This window comes from Dermacentor andersoni, chromosome 4 (genome assembly GCF_023375885.2).
Source record: "Dermacentor andersoni chromosome 4, qqDerAnde1_hic_scaffold, whole genome shotgun sequence".
In the NCBI taxonomy this organism is placed as follows: Eukaryota; Metazoa; Arthropoda; class Arachnida; order Ixodida; family Ixodidae; genus Dermacentor; species Dermacentor andersoni.
In genome coordinates, this window is record NC_092817.1 from 177,380,356 (window position 1) to 177,397,844 (window position 17,489).

A 17,489-nucleotide genomic window follows, 5' to 3' on the forward strand; every position below is an offset into this window, starting at 1 on the left:
AAGAGGTTTTGAAGAGTCTTCAACCGTGCAAGTTTTTCACCACCATCTTCGTTCCCATAATCAACGCCTTCTCTATTCTTTCTACACCCTTTCTCCTTCTCCTTCTCCCAACTTCTGGTAGCAGGCAAGAACATTGATTCAGGCCAACCTCTCAGCGTTCGTTTAACACACACACACACACATATATATATATATATATATATATCGCGGCCGAGAAAGCCGCGACGATTTTAACGTGACAGCTTTCGCCACGCGGGCTTTCACAATGGCAATATGGGTCCAACTAGCGTAATGTAAAGCAGAGTGCGCAGGCATAGTATCTCGGAGGCGCTGGTTTAGCTAAGTAGGTAGAGTTGCAGGTTCGAAATTTAGTACCTCCAACGTTTTGGAGCGCTGCTCTTAGGCGCCCCTTCCTGCATTGAGCGTCGGCGTCGTACCTCAGCCGGCGTAACCGAACGAACGAGCACAGCAACAGATGCATGCGAACGCGGAAGGCAGTGGGAAAGAAGGGCACGGACGAAGAAAGTGTAGGAGGATGCGCAGTGAAAGCTAGCGTTGAAGGTGCGGAGGGGAACCGGCCTGAGCATGCCCTGAGTTGCTGGTGGCCACGGCTGGCGCAGCCGCGCGGGCGATCTCATTTGTTCTTCCGAGTCGGGGTAGCGTGAGGTTGGGAGTGCGCGATGGTCCGCGGCGTCATCCGTCCGCGGTACCAGCGTGTATGGCGGGTTTTACTGCTCTTGCAAGGGGGGATGGCGAGCGGCTACGACTAAGGCTCCACGCGGCTATTCCACGGGTGTTGCCGCCGCTGATACTGGTGGCACGATTTCCCAGCCACGAAGGGCCGCTCTCGTCCTTGGTGGAACGAAGCATGAGAAGAAGAGCGTAGTGCCGCGCAATACGGGCGACTATGGCTACGTTATGGCGCCAGAGTACCGCGCGTCGTCGGTATGGAAACAAAGCGCTACTCACATCGTTCTCTTTCTAATGTATACTTTCTACCTATAAAATTACAATACAAAATAGCGGCACGCGAAATGAAAGCACGTACAGAGCTGCACTCATATTCTGCTTTAGGGAGTATTGCAATCATGGCTTAATTTTTTTCCTTACGAAGTTATTGTTTATACATTTTTTTTCTTTATAGGGATTACCGAGGTGATGTTAGAACGCAGGTGACTGTTTGCACAGACAATGAACGCGCAGATGACACAGGCTTCCCAACGCGACAGCCGGGGTGACGAGAAGTCGCCGCGATGCCCTCTTCGCTCAAGCAACACCTGGCGCACCAGCACCACAGCAGGTGTTCCGTATCGCCCGCTCTGCTGTGTTCAGGCGCACGCATGACGTGGAGCCGCAGTCAGTGGGAATATATTTGACGTTTAGTTGCTACAGACGCGAGCTTTTATCGCTGAATGAGCGATTTGATTCTTTCGTATCAAATCGGCAGAATCAAATATACCTCCCTTGAACTCGAACCTGGGTCTGATGAGTGGCACAAAGCGCTCCAGTTCGACACCCCTGCAGCAAAACCATGCTGGTTTCTAAACCTGCAGGTATCGACATTAACTCAACGTCTTGTGAGCGCAACGCATCGACGTGAATAGTACACTTCGGAAATATTTCTAGCTCGAGGGTTTGCTTTATGCGATCTGCAGAAGCTGTCTGAGTACTTTGACAAACATCTTCCACAAATTGTGCATAACTTTTTCACAATGTCAGTTCACCTCTTCTGTAAAAAGCTTCCACTTAAGAGGAAGCTTTAGCTCGGGTCCAACTCCGACACGGCCTATTCAAATACATGAAAAACGCAAAAAGCGCTTTTGCTGAGATAGGACCAATATTAACGAAATTTGTTGTATTTGACAAAGAGAGTTAAATTCCTGCGGCTGCTGCAAGTGGAATTTCGATTTAAGGCGTCAATTTTGTTAAATGGTCTTCAAACATTCCAAAGTTTGAAAAAGAACGCAGAAGCATGAAGTTTAAAAGTTAGTAGCTGTGAATCAAAAACAGATATCGTGGTTCTTTAAACGGAAACTTTTAGAACATTGAAAGCGGGCAAATTTGATACGTCATTTTTTCTCTTACGTTACATTGTTACGTTGTGTACAGGGTTCTGCAAAATCTGTATTTTCATTATACTAATTTTTTGCTAGTAGGTGGATACCTGTAAAGAAAGGGAAAAGACCGGGAAACACAATCTGGAAACACAATCGGGAAACACAAGACCGGAAACACACAGCGAGCTTGAAAGACGTATTGAATGTATTAAAGCGGGAAGGCTTAGGAGTAAGGATCGACGGGGAATATCTCTGCAACCTTCGGTTTGCCCATGAAATTGCTCTATGCAGCAATACTGCAGACGAGTTACAACAAATGATTGAGGACCTTAACAGAGAGAGTGCAAGAGTGGGGTTGAACATTAATATGCAGAGGACAAAGATAATGAGGAATAGCAGGGGAAGAAAACAAGATTTGATGATCTCGAGTCAGCCTGTAGAGTCTGTGAAGGAGTACGTTTATCTAGGTCACTTAATCACAAGCAAGCCTGACCATGAGAAGGGCAATTATAGAATAAAAATGTGTTGGATTCCATATGGAAGACATTGTCAGCTCCTGACTGGAAGCTTACCATTATCACTGAAAAGGGTGGTGTAGAATCGCTTCATTTTACCGGTGCTGACATATGGGGCAGAGAGTCGGAGAGGGACAAAGGAAGCTTCAGAATTAGTTAGGGACCTCACAAAGATTGATGGAGCGAAGAATGTTAGGCATAACTTTATCAGATAGAAAGAGAGCGGTTAGGATCAGAGAGCAAGCGGGTATAGTCGATATTCTCATTGACATTAAGAGAAGAAATCGAGCTGGGCAGGTCATGTAATGTGCAGGTTAGATAACCGTTGGAGTAATACATACAGAATGGGTACCAAGGGAAAGGAAGCGCTGCAGAGGGCGGGAGAAGACCAGGTGGGAGATAAAATTTGGAAATTCGCGTGCGCTAGTTGCAATCGATTGGTGCAGGATCGGGGTAATTGGAGATAGCAGGGAGAGGCCTTCATCCTGCAGTGGACATAAAATAGACTGATGGTGATGATGGAATTTTTTTTAGATTCATGTTTAACATACGATTTTTGTCAGGTTTAGATGTGCTATTAATGCAATCCACATAAATGTTATTCATTTTTTATTGCTGAGTTCCAGAATTGTAAACTTCATAGTTTCGTTTTCAAAAAATTTTTGATTTGGCCGCCTTCTAATTAAAAATTGACGATATAATTGAAAATTTAAAACGAAAATTCGCTACATTCTAAGTTTTCTTTGAAATGCAGCAAACGTCGCCAAATCTGGTGCAGGGCTTTTCGAGAAAAACAAATTCTCTTTTTACATGTATAAAGATAGGAACACCCAAGCTAAAGCTTCCTTTTAAAAAAGGGAAGCGGTCAGATGTTTGAGTTGTTAAATTCACGGCAAATTACGATACTCATCAATGCAAAATTTTAAAGCTGCTCTATACTTGTTTTCATTTCGCTATATATATTGGCGGCACGTAGAATCTTTGTCGTGCGGTACGTTGCAAACGGAGCGAAGTGTGGCGCGACTGCATCACCAATCGGGAGATGCCGAGAGGCAGCCCGTTGGTAACACGTCGGCGCGATTTAAAGCAGCCGCCATTGACAGAGCTCATGAAGCGCTTTGTTTCCTTACAGACGATTGTATGCTGTTTATTAGCCGCACCCTTTATAATGGGCAGGCACCACAGTGAAAAAGAAAGTATCGATGCATTGGCTTTGGCAGGTAAAATCAAGATAAGCCGCCATGGTTGCTCAGTGGATATGGTGTTGGGCTGCTATACACGAGGTCACGGGATCGAATGCCGACCACGGTGGCCGCATCTGGATGGGGGCAAAATGCGAAAACATCCGTGTGCTTACATTTAGGTGCACGTTAAGGAGCCCCAGGTGGCCGAAATATCCGGATATCTCCAGTACTTCGCTACATAATGAGATCATGGGCCCTATAACGTAAAGCTATTCCAAAATGTTTTTATTCCAATCTCCTGACGCCAAATTTGCGTAACCGCCGGCGCAAGCACCGGGTGGTCACCCGCAGGGTTGTCTGAACAGGCCAATCAAACGCTCTCCTCGTTCATAGGAGGTCACTTTTGTTTGCTTGAAAAACGAATAACATTGCCTACACTGAGCGGATTGTATTATCTAATTGGCTGACAAGAGGCGAGGAGCACGCTCAAGTGGAGAGGGTTTCGATAGGGCCGAGCCACTGCACCTAAAGTCGATAATCGGATGAAGAAGGTGGTGCCGGCGTCTGCGATTGGTCCGCTTTCCCTTACATAGGTTGCGGTGGCTGGTAGAAAATCGCGGCGGCAGGCAACGGAAGCTTAACAATGACGCTAAAACGAATCCTCAGCAAAGAAGAGCTGGTAGAATGAGGTCGTAAACGCGCCTAAAGTCCTCGAAAACATTACACGGCCACGCAAGAAGTTTTATTATACGCAAGTAAACCAATGCTTTCCGGCAGGTGCGAGTACCCAGCACCTGAGCGATCGGCTGCAGCCATCTTTTATTCCTTTCGGAACGGGGCAGCCTGCGGCTATTCAGAAGAAAATTCAGTTTTGTTCGGCATATTAATGCATCTTTAATGCGTACATGTCACTTTGACGCGGTGAGTTTTTGCGGTTCTGTGACGCCGCGTGACAGGCAGGTGAAGTGGGTGCAGCCCGAAAACTTTTGACCAATAGCCGGGGGCTAATGGTGAAAAGGCGTCGACTCAGAAATAAGTATTTTTCTTTTTTCGGTCAAATCATGCATAATCAGTGTGTATACGTCACATCAGATGGGGAGCTATCGCGGTTTTCGTGACGCCGCGTGACAGACAAGTGAAGTGGGGGTGGCCCAAAAAAATTTGACCAATTGCGGAGGGCTGATTACAGCTGGAATAGTTTTACGTTATAGCGCCCCATGGTTTGGGCAAGTAAACGGGCATGATTTTTTAGCGGAAGAATTGGAGCTAAGTACGTGCGAAAATAAGGTGATTCACACACAATATCACTATCAATATACATGCACGCACAGACACCAGGTTTGACCGGGAATATGCAAGCACCATGGCGCACCAGTGACTGAGTCGACTCTTGGTTGGGGCCACTTGAGAACCGTTAGATAGAGTGGGTGGGGCAGAAGCCAAACGCTGGCACTAGTATAGTGCCATCTGTAGGTGCTAGTGTCATTCTCCGCGCGTGGGCAGTGCAGGACCAAGTGTTCAATTGTCTGTTTGTCCGCATAACATACTCTACACATAGCACTTCCCATGCTGTCTTCAAACCGCCGGCGGTGCTTTGCTCGTGCCAGCTCGAGCCTCGAAAAGGTGGTTGTTGGCTACACTGTTAGTACAGAGGGGTTTTAGAGGTATCTCTTATTCGCATTCCCTCTGGAGTTTAAGTGTGGACTTCGCCTCCATGGTGTCACCGCTGAGTACCAGCCTCCGTCTGCCGTACCAGGCTCTCGCTGCTATTGCCCACTTTCGCTCGGTTTCCTCGGCCTTGTACAGGGCTCACGAAGAATCCGGTTTTCTTGAGGAGCTGCTGAAGCGTTTTTGTCCACCTGGTGCGGATGCCGTTGCGGCGGACATAGTCAAACATTCGCCAAACGCGCGCTACTCCGGCGCCATCTCGTCGCCACCATGGCATCAGAGATCGTCTTGCGTTGCACTTTTTTCTTCTCACACTTTCACCACACCCTTTACTTCCGCTTTCTGCCTCATTGTTCCCCTGCGCCCTCCTCCACCACTTTTCCTCCTCACGTACTCTTCGCTATCACAGTCTTTCATGTGCCGTTGCGCTATGCGTTAGCTTTTTCACCCTTTGTTTTGCTCCTTTACTGGGTTATGAGGGACGCCGACGCTCACCACAGGAACGGGAGCCTCAATGTGTCACGTTAAATCCAGCGAAAATAATTTTGAGGACGCATAAGTTTCGCCTTTAAAAGTGGAACGCGATAGCATTCAAAGATCCCAGACTGCTTCTCACACTTCCCAGCAACAGCAGCTTATGTAACCGTAATGTTTACGAGAAAATGCTGACAGTAAACACTATGTACGAAGGCGAGCTTACTGACAGAAACGCAGCCTCTTGCGTTGACCGCTATGCAGCGGAGGCGAGCGCCATCTGGAGGTGTTGCAAAGAACCCAGCGTCATGCTCCGAAGTGTGCTATTCTTGCGCGCGCCCGCGGGCGCAGATCTAGGACGCTGTGACTGGTTTATGAATGGTACAAACGCTGGAAAGAGGTTTGTTTGAGTTTCCGCGTAACAGAATTATGTATTCTTGAATATTCAAATTACAATTCCATGCTAACATCGATGTAGGTTGTCTGTAAGTCGTACTTTGTGGTTTTGTCACATATTTTAATTTCAAGACTTCAATCAGTTCAGTAAGTTCCTCGCGCTAGCTTGAGGGTCTACATGGTTGGGTATGCGTGCTTGGGTTTGCACGGTGCACGGTATGCGTGCTTGGGTTTGCACGCTGGATGTCGACGGCAGATTTTCTGCGACATGGGGTCGTTAACGCTGTCACGTTAATACTTCGGAAGCTGCCTTAAGGGAATAGTCGTGGGGCTAAGCAATATGTTATGGCTCCTTATTTACGCGTTGCTGAGCCAAACCTTCTCCACTAATTTTATAACATAAGCGTAGTGCTGCATATCCCTCGCTGCTCTTGCGCATAGCGCATAGGCAACGCTTCCCTTCTTCGTACGATGCATGTTTGCCGTCTTCGCGGGAGCATAAGCAGTTGAGGTGAGTGGCGAGCGGCGTCCGGTGTTCAGTCGTTGCACCAATGAGCCCGAATCTCCGCACCAAGTACGCGGGAGTTGCGCTGTAGCTGGACATCAAGCGTGTGAAGGGAGTGAACCTGCCTACTTCATTGCGGGTGGTGCGGCCTTCTTGCCCAAAAAACCGAGACTCTCAAAGTTAATGTATGGTCACATGATCCAACAAAATGCACCATTACTACATAGATAAACCAGATAAGCTCTTTTCAAGCTCCCAATTGAGGTCATTACTTACACTCCTCACAAAACCATGAACTTGAGTTTTATTTGATAATTTGACTGTTACATATTGTAAATAGCGAGGTGACTTTTGATTTTTATATACAGATTGAGGTCTAGCTTAAGATTGTAGCGTCATTTTTCAGGATTTGCAAGAAGGCAAAGTGAATTTTCAAGCATAAGAAAAATTGTAAAGTACCTTGGGGAACTTTGCGTACAGCTTCCTATGTAACGCTTCGCATGAAAAAGAAAAAAACGTCGACTGCACTTTACATATCTCCAGATCGCGAAGCTTGAACTGTGACATGATATTAAGGACTAACTATGAAAAACCACTCAAATGAAGAAGTGTGGGAACACGGCAGTTGCCCAGCTGCTCTTTGAAGACACAGATTTCAGTAATTTTTGTCTTCACTGTGATTTAGCAAATGCATTTGCACATAGGGCCACCTTGAAAAACGGCATTTAAATGGTGCTTGGTTACAGATACAATAATTCCCCTCTGCCTCATAGCATGACTGCCGTATTCCGGGTGTATATGTCATAATACACAGAACTCTGAAAAGCTTTTATGTCAGATAACACTATTCTAGTCAGTGAGCTGTGTTTCTCAATCTCAGAGGAGGGGATAACAAGCACACTAGATTCTTTCGATTTAAAGCTGATCAAATAATATTTAGTACTATGAACCGTAACACTTCTGGTAGAACCGCAATGTTGCTTTACTTTGTTTTGCAATAAAGTGCCATTTTACGCTCTCAGGTACAAATATATGGAGCGACAATGTATTTTGTCGCACACTTGGGGAATAATTATTTTGAAGCTGCTGCCGTGACCAAGACTTGTCCTAAGTGCTTTCCACACGCCTTGCCAACTCAACGGCTAAAATTAGTAAATTGATCTATGGGCCGTAAATTATGATGTTTAAAAGTTTACTCAGTAAGTGTTTGTTAATTAGTTGATTCCGCACTTCCGTTTCAGTATAACTTATAATAAATCCTCAAAGTGTCAGAGAAATCTAGTGGGTAAAGCGAGAAAGAAACCTTTGAGCATACAGAAAATTTCACTTAGCTCGATGACGGGTTTCTCGAGCTTGTTATATTACCACAATGCTTAGCTGATTACAGGATTAGTTTGCTTTGTAGCAATTTGCTTTGTACGCATTCTCTTGACCATTTTCTCACAATTCTTTGAAGGTGACCTTCGCTACCAGGCAGACGACAGTGACAGCACGCATATTCTTACTGATTTGGAAAATGCAGAGAAGGTTAAAAGATCAGTGGCCTCACTGTCCATGAAGGTTTGTTTCATCAATCTCTCAATCTTCGCGATTTTATACATATATGTATATTACCTATTAGGTATCCGGTCATCTAAAACGACGCCGCGCATCTCGAGACGTTTTTTTTTTTTCGACATGTTTGATTTTCTATTCGCACTTGTGTGTTCCCGCAAGAATTATGCGGATACTGCTCTGTTTCATGAAAAGCAACGAAGTTGCATATTTTGTAACGGAGGTGCACTAAAGTGCACTAAAGGACCAAACAAATGTTGATTGCAGCCCAGTTTCACGGTTGCGCTCACTTAATCCAACACATTATACTTGATTAATAGCGACACGTTGTGCCGTGAAGTCGGAAGGGAGAAGCTGCAACCGACCGCAGAAATGTGGTTACGGAAGTTGGCCATTATAACGGCAGCTAAAGATGAACGTTTATCACCACGGCAACCAGTGCGCTGAGAAAGCCACCGCGCTCACTGAATCAGGAAATGTGACCGAGGTGACTTCTCCACGGTTGACACAGCGAAAAAGACTCGAGGCATTAAGATAAAGCGGGAAAATTATAGCATGCTGAAGAAAATCGGCGTGATCGTCTCAGTCGGCCGTGACTGTCATTGACCGGCTCAAGTAATCATTGCGCAGTTCGCAGCGTCGTTATATTCGATCAGCGGGAGCTATTCATGCTCTTTGTACCGATGCTTGCTAATATAGGTCAAACTGACTTGCGAAAAAAGTAGTGGATGGGCAAATTCCTAAAGAAACGTACATGCAGGGAGGCTTCGCTGATTTAAGCTAAGCGTTAGAAACTTCACGCAGGGTTTTCGACTATGTTGTCCAAAACCTTCAAGAAAAAGACGTGTGCAATACGAATGCAACGAAGTCAGTGTTGTCCATCTTGAGCAACCCAAAAACGTCTTCTATAATAACTGATGTTCGCCAGTTACAAGAGTGAATCGGTTATGTCAGATGATTCGTTCACTGTACGTAACTATACACGCCTGTTTTTTCTTTTCTTTTTTTGGCAAATTTCTGCGGATTCTTAGAGGTGCTGAGGAGAGCCCTGGCCAAAGGCCATATGGTGTCTGCACTAGTGGAAAAAAAAAAATAAAAACTGAGGACACCAAAGACGTATCTGTCCAGCTGAACACCGCTGACTGGTTTTTGAAGTTACGAACTCCTCGTGGGCAAGCGAGCGTGTTGAGACCCTTTGCCATTTAGCCAACGCCTCCAAGATAGCACAATGCCAGCGCACTTCGCTCCGTGATGTCATGCTACCTTGCCCGACTGGCATGATTAGGCCGTGGTGATTTTGACGTCACCGCTTTCGTCAACCCTGGATTGACAATGGAAATTTCGGTCCAAGTAGCATTATATTCTAAAACGGTCCACATGCCTGCTATCTAGAAAGCACTGCTTCAGCCCAGCGGGTAAAATACTCTGCGTCTAAGCGCGCGGTGTTAGGTTTGACGCTCACTGCTGCAAACGCTGTTCCTTTCAAAGTTATTGTGTTTTTACATATTATTACCTTTATGGAGACTACTGAGGGGAAGTTAGAGCGCAGGCGAGAGCTTGCGCGGAGAAGGAAAGCGCAGACAACGCAGGCTACCGACATCGAGGATGGCGTAGTGTCGCGGCAACGCCCTCTCCCCTCTAGCAACATCTGGCGCGGCAGCGGGGTAGGAGGTGTTCCCTTTTGTGCGCTCAATCACACCCTATAAGAGTAGGAGCCGTTTCACTGCTGCTGACGCCGTATTGTTCCCTCAATGGGCCGGTTGATGATTTAGCATGAAAAAGTCAGGACGGCGTTATACATCGATGGTTAATGGTCGGTCAATCGCTAGGCGGTTCAGCACCGACGCACTCAAAGCATTCATCATAGTCGTGCAATTATTTCCCAATGCTTACCATATCACAGTAGGAGTATTTTAATACAATTTTTACTGCAAAATAAATATGAACTTTCATAAAGGGCTAGTTGCTGAGGCGCCAGTCAAGCATTATTAATTTCTTTTTAACGAATTATAATCTGTTCTTCTATGCTGGCATGGGCCAGTGAATATTTAATGAGCAAATGGCATTTTATTCTCTAAAATGTACAGATATTTCCTAAGGAAACCACATACTTGTACAGAAAACAGTGTCATGTGATTTATTTATTTACTTATTAATTAATTAATTATAAATAATTATTCAATTATTTTGTTATGTATTTATTTATTTATTTCTGATGCCTCAATGGTCCCGAAGGTATTTTACATGAGGGGGATGGGCGTACAATTTACTCCACGTAAGTTAGTTCTTCGATGATGCATTTAAAATGAAGAAGGTTTTCATGAAAATAGTTGAAGCTGGATAGACATTCCAATCTCCTGAAGTACGAACAAAAAATGAAGATATGTGATTGGTGGTTCAGGATGGGTAGGTTAGCCATTGACTTAAGTTCTCTAGTACTGAAAGGGAAGGAATAATCAGAGAAAATTAACCACGCTGCGCGGTTTCGAATTTTTTCTCACATGTTAATATGCTTATCTTGGTAAGAGGGCCATAAAAAACAAGCGTATTCATCTTTTGTGGTGGTGAAATTACATATGCTCGATGTTTGACAAAGGCGGCAGGAAGTCGGAGGTTAAGGCAAAATTAGCCAAGCATGCAGTTAGCATGGTTAGTTATAGTGTTAGTGTGTGCGAACTATAACATTTGGGAGCGAAGGCTGATACCAACGTATGTAATTGCTAAACATTAAGTACATATTCAAGGACGGGATAGAAGCGCCTGCGGTGTGAAGTAAAATGGATGACTTGTTAGTACTCAAGCACAATATTCATTTTCTTTGCACAGTTTCGATCACATGAAGATCAGTTTGAAGGCTTAGTACATCGTCATTATTAGATTTCTCATTTTAATTATTATTATTAGATTTCGTCATTATTAAATTTCTCGATAGAGCACGCAATCACCAGCAATTGTAACCGCATTTATGATGAAATGTTAGTTGGTAGGTCGTTAATATATACAACGAAAACCAGAGAGCCAAGTACCATTCCCTGTACAAGGCCAGAATCTACGGGGGAAAGTGCAGGAGAGTGACCATTAGCATAGACAAATTGTTGTCGGTTAGATAGAAAGCTACGCATCCAATAAAATGCATGGCGGTTAAGATTTAGTATCAAATGTTCTTGAAATTATTAGTTGTGAGGAACTTTATTGAAAGCCTTCTCGAAGTGAAGGAGCAACACACCAACGGGGGTGTTAGTATCAAGACAAGATCTGATATCGGTAATAAAGATTGCAAGTTGGGTGTCGCACGAGAGACCTTTTTTGAAACCATGCTGGTTAGGGTGAGAAAATTTACTGAGAGAAGAAAATTCACAATTTGAGGATGAAAACGTGTTCCAATAGTTTGGAAGAAACACTTGTCAGGGATATTGGACAGTACCCTTTAGGTGATAATGGGTTGCCTGTTTTCCGGAATGGAATGACCTTGCCTACTTTCCAATCCAATGGAACCTAGCCAGACAGAGGCTAGGGACTGCTGAAATATGTAAGACAAAACAAGGCTACTAACGTGCTTAGTATTTTCAAAATTTTTGAGTGTACGCCATTCATCCCGGCGGATGATGCTAGTTTCACGGAGTAGATTATTTTAGAAATGTCAGTATCGTCGAAGGTAATTTCTGGCATCAGTGGATGATCTGATAGAGGCAGGGGAAGCAAGGTGTCAGATGGTTCGCTGGTAAATAATGAACAGAAAGCTCTATTAAGTACATCTACAACATCCTGCGCAGGAGTTCGACATTGCTTGTCACTGAACGCTAGGGTGTAAGGGATGGTGGGTCTGACATAATTCCAGAACTTCTTTGGGGCATCTCATATCGGATCAAGTAAACTTGAAGTAAAAGTATGATTGTTGAGCATCTGGAGTGAGTGAAAGGAAGAGCTTTTCGGGGTGGCAATAAGTTTCCCAAGCACATGTTCTGTCCACCAGTTGTGCGCGTGGGAATGGATGGGTGGATACAACTTTCTTGTACGTCCGGAATCGATCTTTCTTTTTGTACTTTAGTCGATTTAGTGTTCTGTTAAACCACGGGGAATGAGTTCATTCTGTTATACTTGTGGGAGGAACGTGGGCTTCAGTTAGGTAGTGTAGTTTGTGTTTAAGAGACACAATTTAGTTTTAACATTGCGCTGGGAACAATCAAGCAAGAACCAGTCAGAAAAGGTTGAAAGCTCGTTATTGTTAGCTTCGTAATTTCCTCTGTCGGAAAGCGTTAGTGTTTTCCTTTGCATTTTCTTTTGGGTAGCATAATATTAAATGAAACATGCATTACAACATGGTCACTTACAAATCTCAGGTGTAAAAGGGAACATAAACTATCAGGTTGGGATGTAAGTAGAAAGTCAAGGATGTGTGACGAATGTTCTGTCACTCTTGTGAGTGCTGAAACAAGTTGTGTGAGTACAAATGTTGGCCACGTGTCAATGAAGTAAGCTTCCTCATGGGACTTAAACAACGTTAACCCCAGATCATTCAAAAAAATATTTCGAAAATTGAAATCACCAAAAACATTGATTTGAAGGTTAGGGTGAGTATAAAAAATTGTGTTCAGAACATTCTGAGATTCTGGGACGAAATGCGCACCTGCTTCAGGAGGCCGGTAACAAACACCGACACGCATGGGAATCTGACGTGTGCCGCACAACACAAAAGATGCCTCAAGTGGTGTCTGAATAATAATAACAGAGCATCGTAAATCCCTGAAGGCAGCTATGAGCATACCCCCACGACGCCTGCCTTTGGAGTTTCGGCGGAATATCTCGAACTCAGAAAAATGCAATGGGAGCTGAATTTCAGAAACTGTCGCATTTAGCCACGTTTCGGTAAGAAGACCAAGTTTACATTCAGTAGATTCAATAATACTTGTTTGTCGCACTTGGGTATGATGCTCCTAACGTTTGTATAGATGGCGAAAATAGGGGTAGGGTTTAAGTGGACGTGGACAGGGCGAGAGGGTGATAGCATTTGTGGAGCGGAACGACATTTTGTGAGCAGGGGTCATACACATATGTGAGTTTGCCCAAAAGAAATTTGTTGTAACATTGTCTAAATGGTTTGCCTTGAGCTCTTGCGAATTCGTATAGCTCTTCCCGCGCAAGGCGTGTGTTCGGTGGAAAGTCTTCGTTAACGGGCTGGTTCGTCCCTTTTAATTCTCCCATGTTTGAGCAAACGTCCTCTTTGCCTTTGAAATGTGACCTACCAACGATTATAGGTATGTTTACGTTAGTTATGGACAAGCCTAGGCGATATGCTCTTCTGATTTCTTTAGGTTCCATTTATTCGTTGGTGTATTCCTGACAAACATCAATTACTAATTTTCCCTGCCCAGCTCACGCCTCAGTGACACAATCCTTTAGGCCGAAGAACACCAGATTTGATCGGCGAGCTCAATCTCCCGCATCGTCTATTCTGTCCGTAAGCGAAGATATTAGCTGTGAATTTCGCAAAGCCAGTGTACGCACACTTCCTACTTTTCCTTGGCGCCGAATGAAAGTCGAGCAATCGGATTCTATTTTAGTTAACTTTTTGTGATGTCATCTTTGGCTTTATGGCTTTTGTATAGATTTTAATTCGTTCAAGATTTTCGCCTGACTGGCTTGCAGTTCCTTAAGGGCGGTTAGGATTTCTGGTGATGATTCGGCTGCTTCTGGACTAGATCGAGTAGAAGGGCCAGGGTTCTGCCCGACCCGCGAGAAGCAAAGGTTTAAGTAGCACAGATGCACAGACGCATAATGTAGTAGCACAGTAGCTGGGGCTTAACAGCACTAATAATGCCATGTACGAGTACGTGGCTTGCAGAGCGAGTAGGATTGGTCGGTGTCACCGATTTGGCGAAGCCCACCGGAGTGCGCACGGTTAACACCCGACATTATGTCCAATCAGGCCATGACGGTTTCTGCGACATGCACGGAGGCTAGCGCTCCGGAGATCAGATACGGCGCATATAGTGAGCTTGCTGAGCAGCATTGGTGTTGTGGCTGGCATTGGCAAACGGATGCTTCCCTCCCGAAGTTTCACGAGCAGCGGCAGGTGGGTCTATTAGCTGCAGTGCTTCCAAGCGATAGAGCACCGCATCGTTCACGGCAGCACAAGGCAGACAAGAAAGACTGGTCAGATGACAGGCCAAGGGGACGCTCTTTAACAGCAACAAGTGATGCGGGTTAGGCGCCGGCCATCGCTGGTGCACTGCGTTACAAATTGTGGCTCCTAGCTACAAAATTCAGCATGACGTATGCCAGGTTGGAATAATAATCAGAAAACTGTGCACGCTTTTATTTCATCCTTATGCTTGCGTACATAGTCATAATGTTTGGCTTTTCTCTGTACTTAACCTTTATGGCGACAGCCGGTGAAGAAACTGAAGAGCCCAGACGTGTCAGAGAGCGAGGGTTTACTGCTCTGATTATTCAACGCACATTTTTTTCACCAGGGTCTATTTTGCATGGGACGCACTGCCGGTTTCGTGTCGGCCGCCCAATTCGCTGAGCTGGACGAAAGCGAGTACCAAGAGTGTCCTGTTGATGATCCGAAGAACACAGTGCTCGCCGTGTGCTACACATCGGGAAGCACGGGCCCGCCCAAGGGCATGGAGATTACGCATTACAACTACGTGGCCTGCTGCTACACGTCGAGGTAAGAAGCGTAAGAAGCAAATGTGGTTAAGCGACGACACTGTGGGCGCTGATCATATGAATATTTATGTCTGAGTAAAAGGATAACTTGAAAGGCCGCCACTTATTATTCTACCTCGGATCTTAATTATTTCCACGCTGATAAAAAAGACAGGCTGTCACTAGTACAGTTCACGTCTGCGGAAAGCGAAGCATTCTTTGGGAACCGTGATGTTGTAGCAGCACCAGTAGAGATGAGTGTGGCACAGGCAGATGAGCAACACACGAGGTCCAACTGTATGTGAGATGAAACGAGGCGTTCGATCTGTTGGCAACTCGGTTTAGCGAGGCAAATAATACACGTTTTGACACGTTGAGAACGCAGAGTCGATTAGCTTTATTAGAATGTAAAAGCAGGTTTTCCGTGAGGCTGTAGTTGCGCCCCAGTCGGGCAGCCGCCTGTGTTTCAATAAAGAGCAGGGGTCAGTGACCCTTACGGCGAGGCACGGCTAGGTAAACACGATTTACAGAGCAAGGGGCAATAAAGTGTCGGACGGTCGCTACAGGCGCACCACCACCTTAGAATGCCGGAGGCATAGGTGTGAATGGTGGAAAGAATGAAGGATTAATGTTCAAGATATGCTGGTTTCACGCAGCCGCACGACACTGTCTCCTCCCAGTACTGGCAACTGGAAAAGCTGTGTAGTAAGTACTACATCTATATCATACGTATCAGGCATCAAAAATGCACCTCCATTCATTCGTGGCCTGTCAGCGAACGCATAAAATTGGGAGAATGGAATTTTGCGGTACAAGTTGTTTTTTTTTATTTCTTCTTCGTGTCTCAGTGTTACGTACTTGATTAGCAATCGAAGCCTCCAAGCATTGCACTTGTTGAGAGAGAAATTTGAGAAGAAAAACCATTAATCAGCTCTCAGCGCAATCTTACCGAAAAAATCGCAGCGAGCGCTGTAACCGGTGCGACGGGCGACCAACCGCTAGGTCGCCGTCGAAAAGTGGAGGGAGGGAGGCAGAGAGGGGGTGGGTGGGCACTGCGATTGCGATTTCCGCCGCATGCGACAGAAATCACACATCTGGCGTGAAGAAAGTCCCATCGTGTGAAACAGGTTTAACGGTGAGAGCACATTTCCGCTGTCGCCTTTCCGCGTGAATTATGCTTCTTCTTTTTTTTTTTTTTTAACGCACCGAAATAGGTTTTATGGCACGTACAACGTCGCTTCGTGGTTTTTTTCATCGCAATCATCTGTGGCGCTTTCGGATGAGGAAATAGTGTCAGCGAAGGTAAAAAGCTTTTTACGATACCGCCCATTAAGTGCGGTGCGTTAAAAAAAAAAATAACAAGTGTGTTCAATGAATTGGAAGGGTGAACTTCATAGCGACATCCATCACTCTACTTTGCGAAGTTACAAGCAGTATGTGTCGACACGCGCAATTTGCTGCAGGCCATAATGTACTTAATATGACACAGTTAACTGATCATGTTGCCATTTATCTGCACGTTTTAACACAATCCCCACGCGGCTGGTACGTCGTTACTTAAGCACAACGTGGTCGTATTTTGTGATTCAAGTGTTATGTACGCCAACAGACTTGAATTTTCGGGAACGTTGGGCTGTGTGCGCAAGCTTGATTACGAAACTTTTAGGCTGAGTACAGTCTTTTTGACAAACTTGAGGCTAGATTGTGAAATCCCCTGTTAGAAAAGCAATTCTATTCTGTGGCAGTTACTAGCTTTTCTTAAGGCAAAAGCTTTGTTTTTCTTTTTCGTTCGTGTTCGTCGTTGACGGTCGGCCGGTAGATTTGCGATACGAAGGCCCAGATGAAAGCGTGAGTTCTCCTCCTAAACTGAGTTACGGGATGCGTTCTTCGCCGAACGCCAGCATCACAGATCTTTGAGGCGTACGTGCTTAGTTCGCGTGAGCTTTAAGGTGTGTGAAAGTTCAGATGCGGCAGTACAGAACGCGAAATGAAAACGTGCCGTCGCCCGCTTATACAGTGGGGCTTTTAGTCGTGTCTCGTTTAGTCGATCACTCGCTTTAGTTGTGCTTTCGGTCATAACATCACTGAAGTCGTATCTCGGAAATGCTATTTTGGAGTGAGTGAAACCTTCCTCAATGCATGCACCTCTAAATTACTGATGGCAGAACTCGGTTCACGAGGACACGTACGTTACTTTGTGAGCGGACAATATGAAATGTTACCTGTGATCAGTCACTAACCTGAAATAATAAAAGTAGCTTACTCAACCTAGGCTCACCATGCTGTTATTTGAGACTGAGTGAAGCGCTGTAACCACGTTCCTGCTTTGCGATCGAATGCTGAAAAACAGGTTTCATTTGCTATGTACTCACACTCCCGACACAATCATTGGCCTCGCGTATATCGCTCGGCTTTGAGGCACGAGAGACAAGAAAGTGCCAGCGTCTGTATCCGTGCAATTTGCGCATGCTTGGAAGATTGG

General features: G+C 45.2%; 1 protein-coding gene across 1 annotated transcript in view; it reads left to right on the top strand.

Moving 5' to 3' along the window:
* The first annotated feature begins 8,095 nt into the window (after window positions 1-8,095).
* Window positions 8,096-17,489, top strand: part of LOC126531933 (probable 4-coumarate--CoA ligase 3) — a 67,341-nt gene continuing 57,947 nt past the window's right edge. Inside the window, exons 1-2 of the mRNA XM_055070348.2 lie at window positions 8,096-8,359; window positions 14,827-15,029. Coding sequence (XP_054926323.2) covers window positions 8,354-8,359; window positions 14,827-15,029 — 209 coding nt within the window. The 5' untranslated portion in view covers window positions 8,096-8,353. The remainder of the gene's footprint in view (window positions 8,360-14,826; window positions 15,030-17,489) is intronic.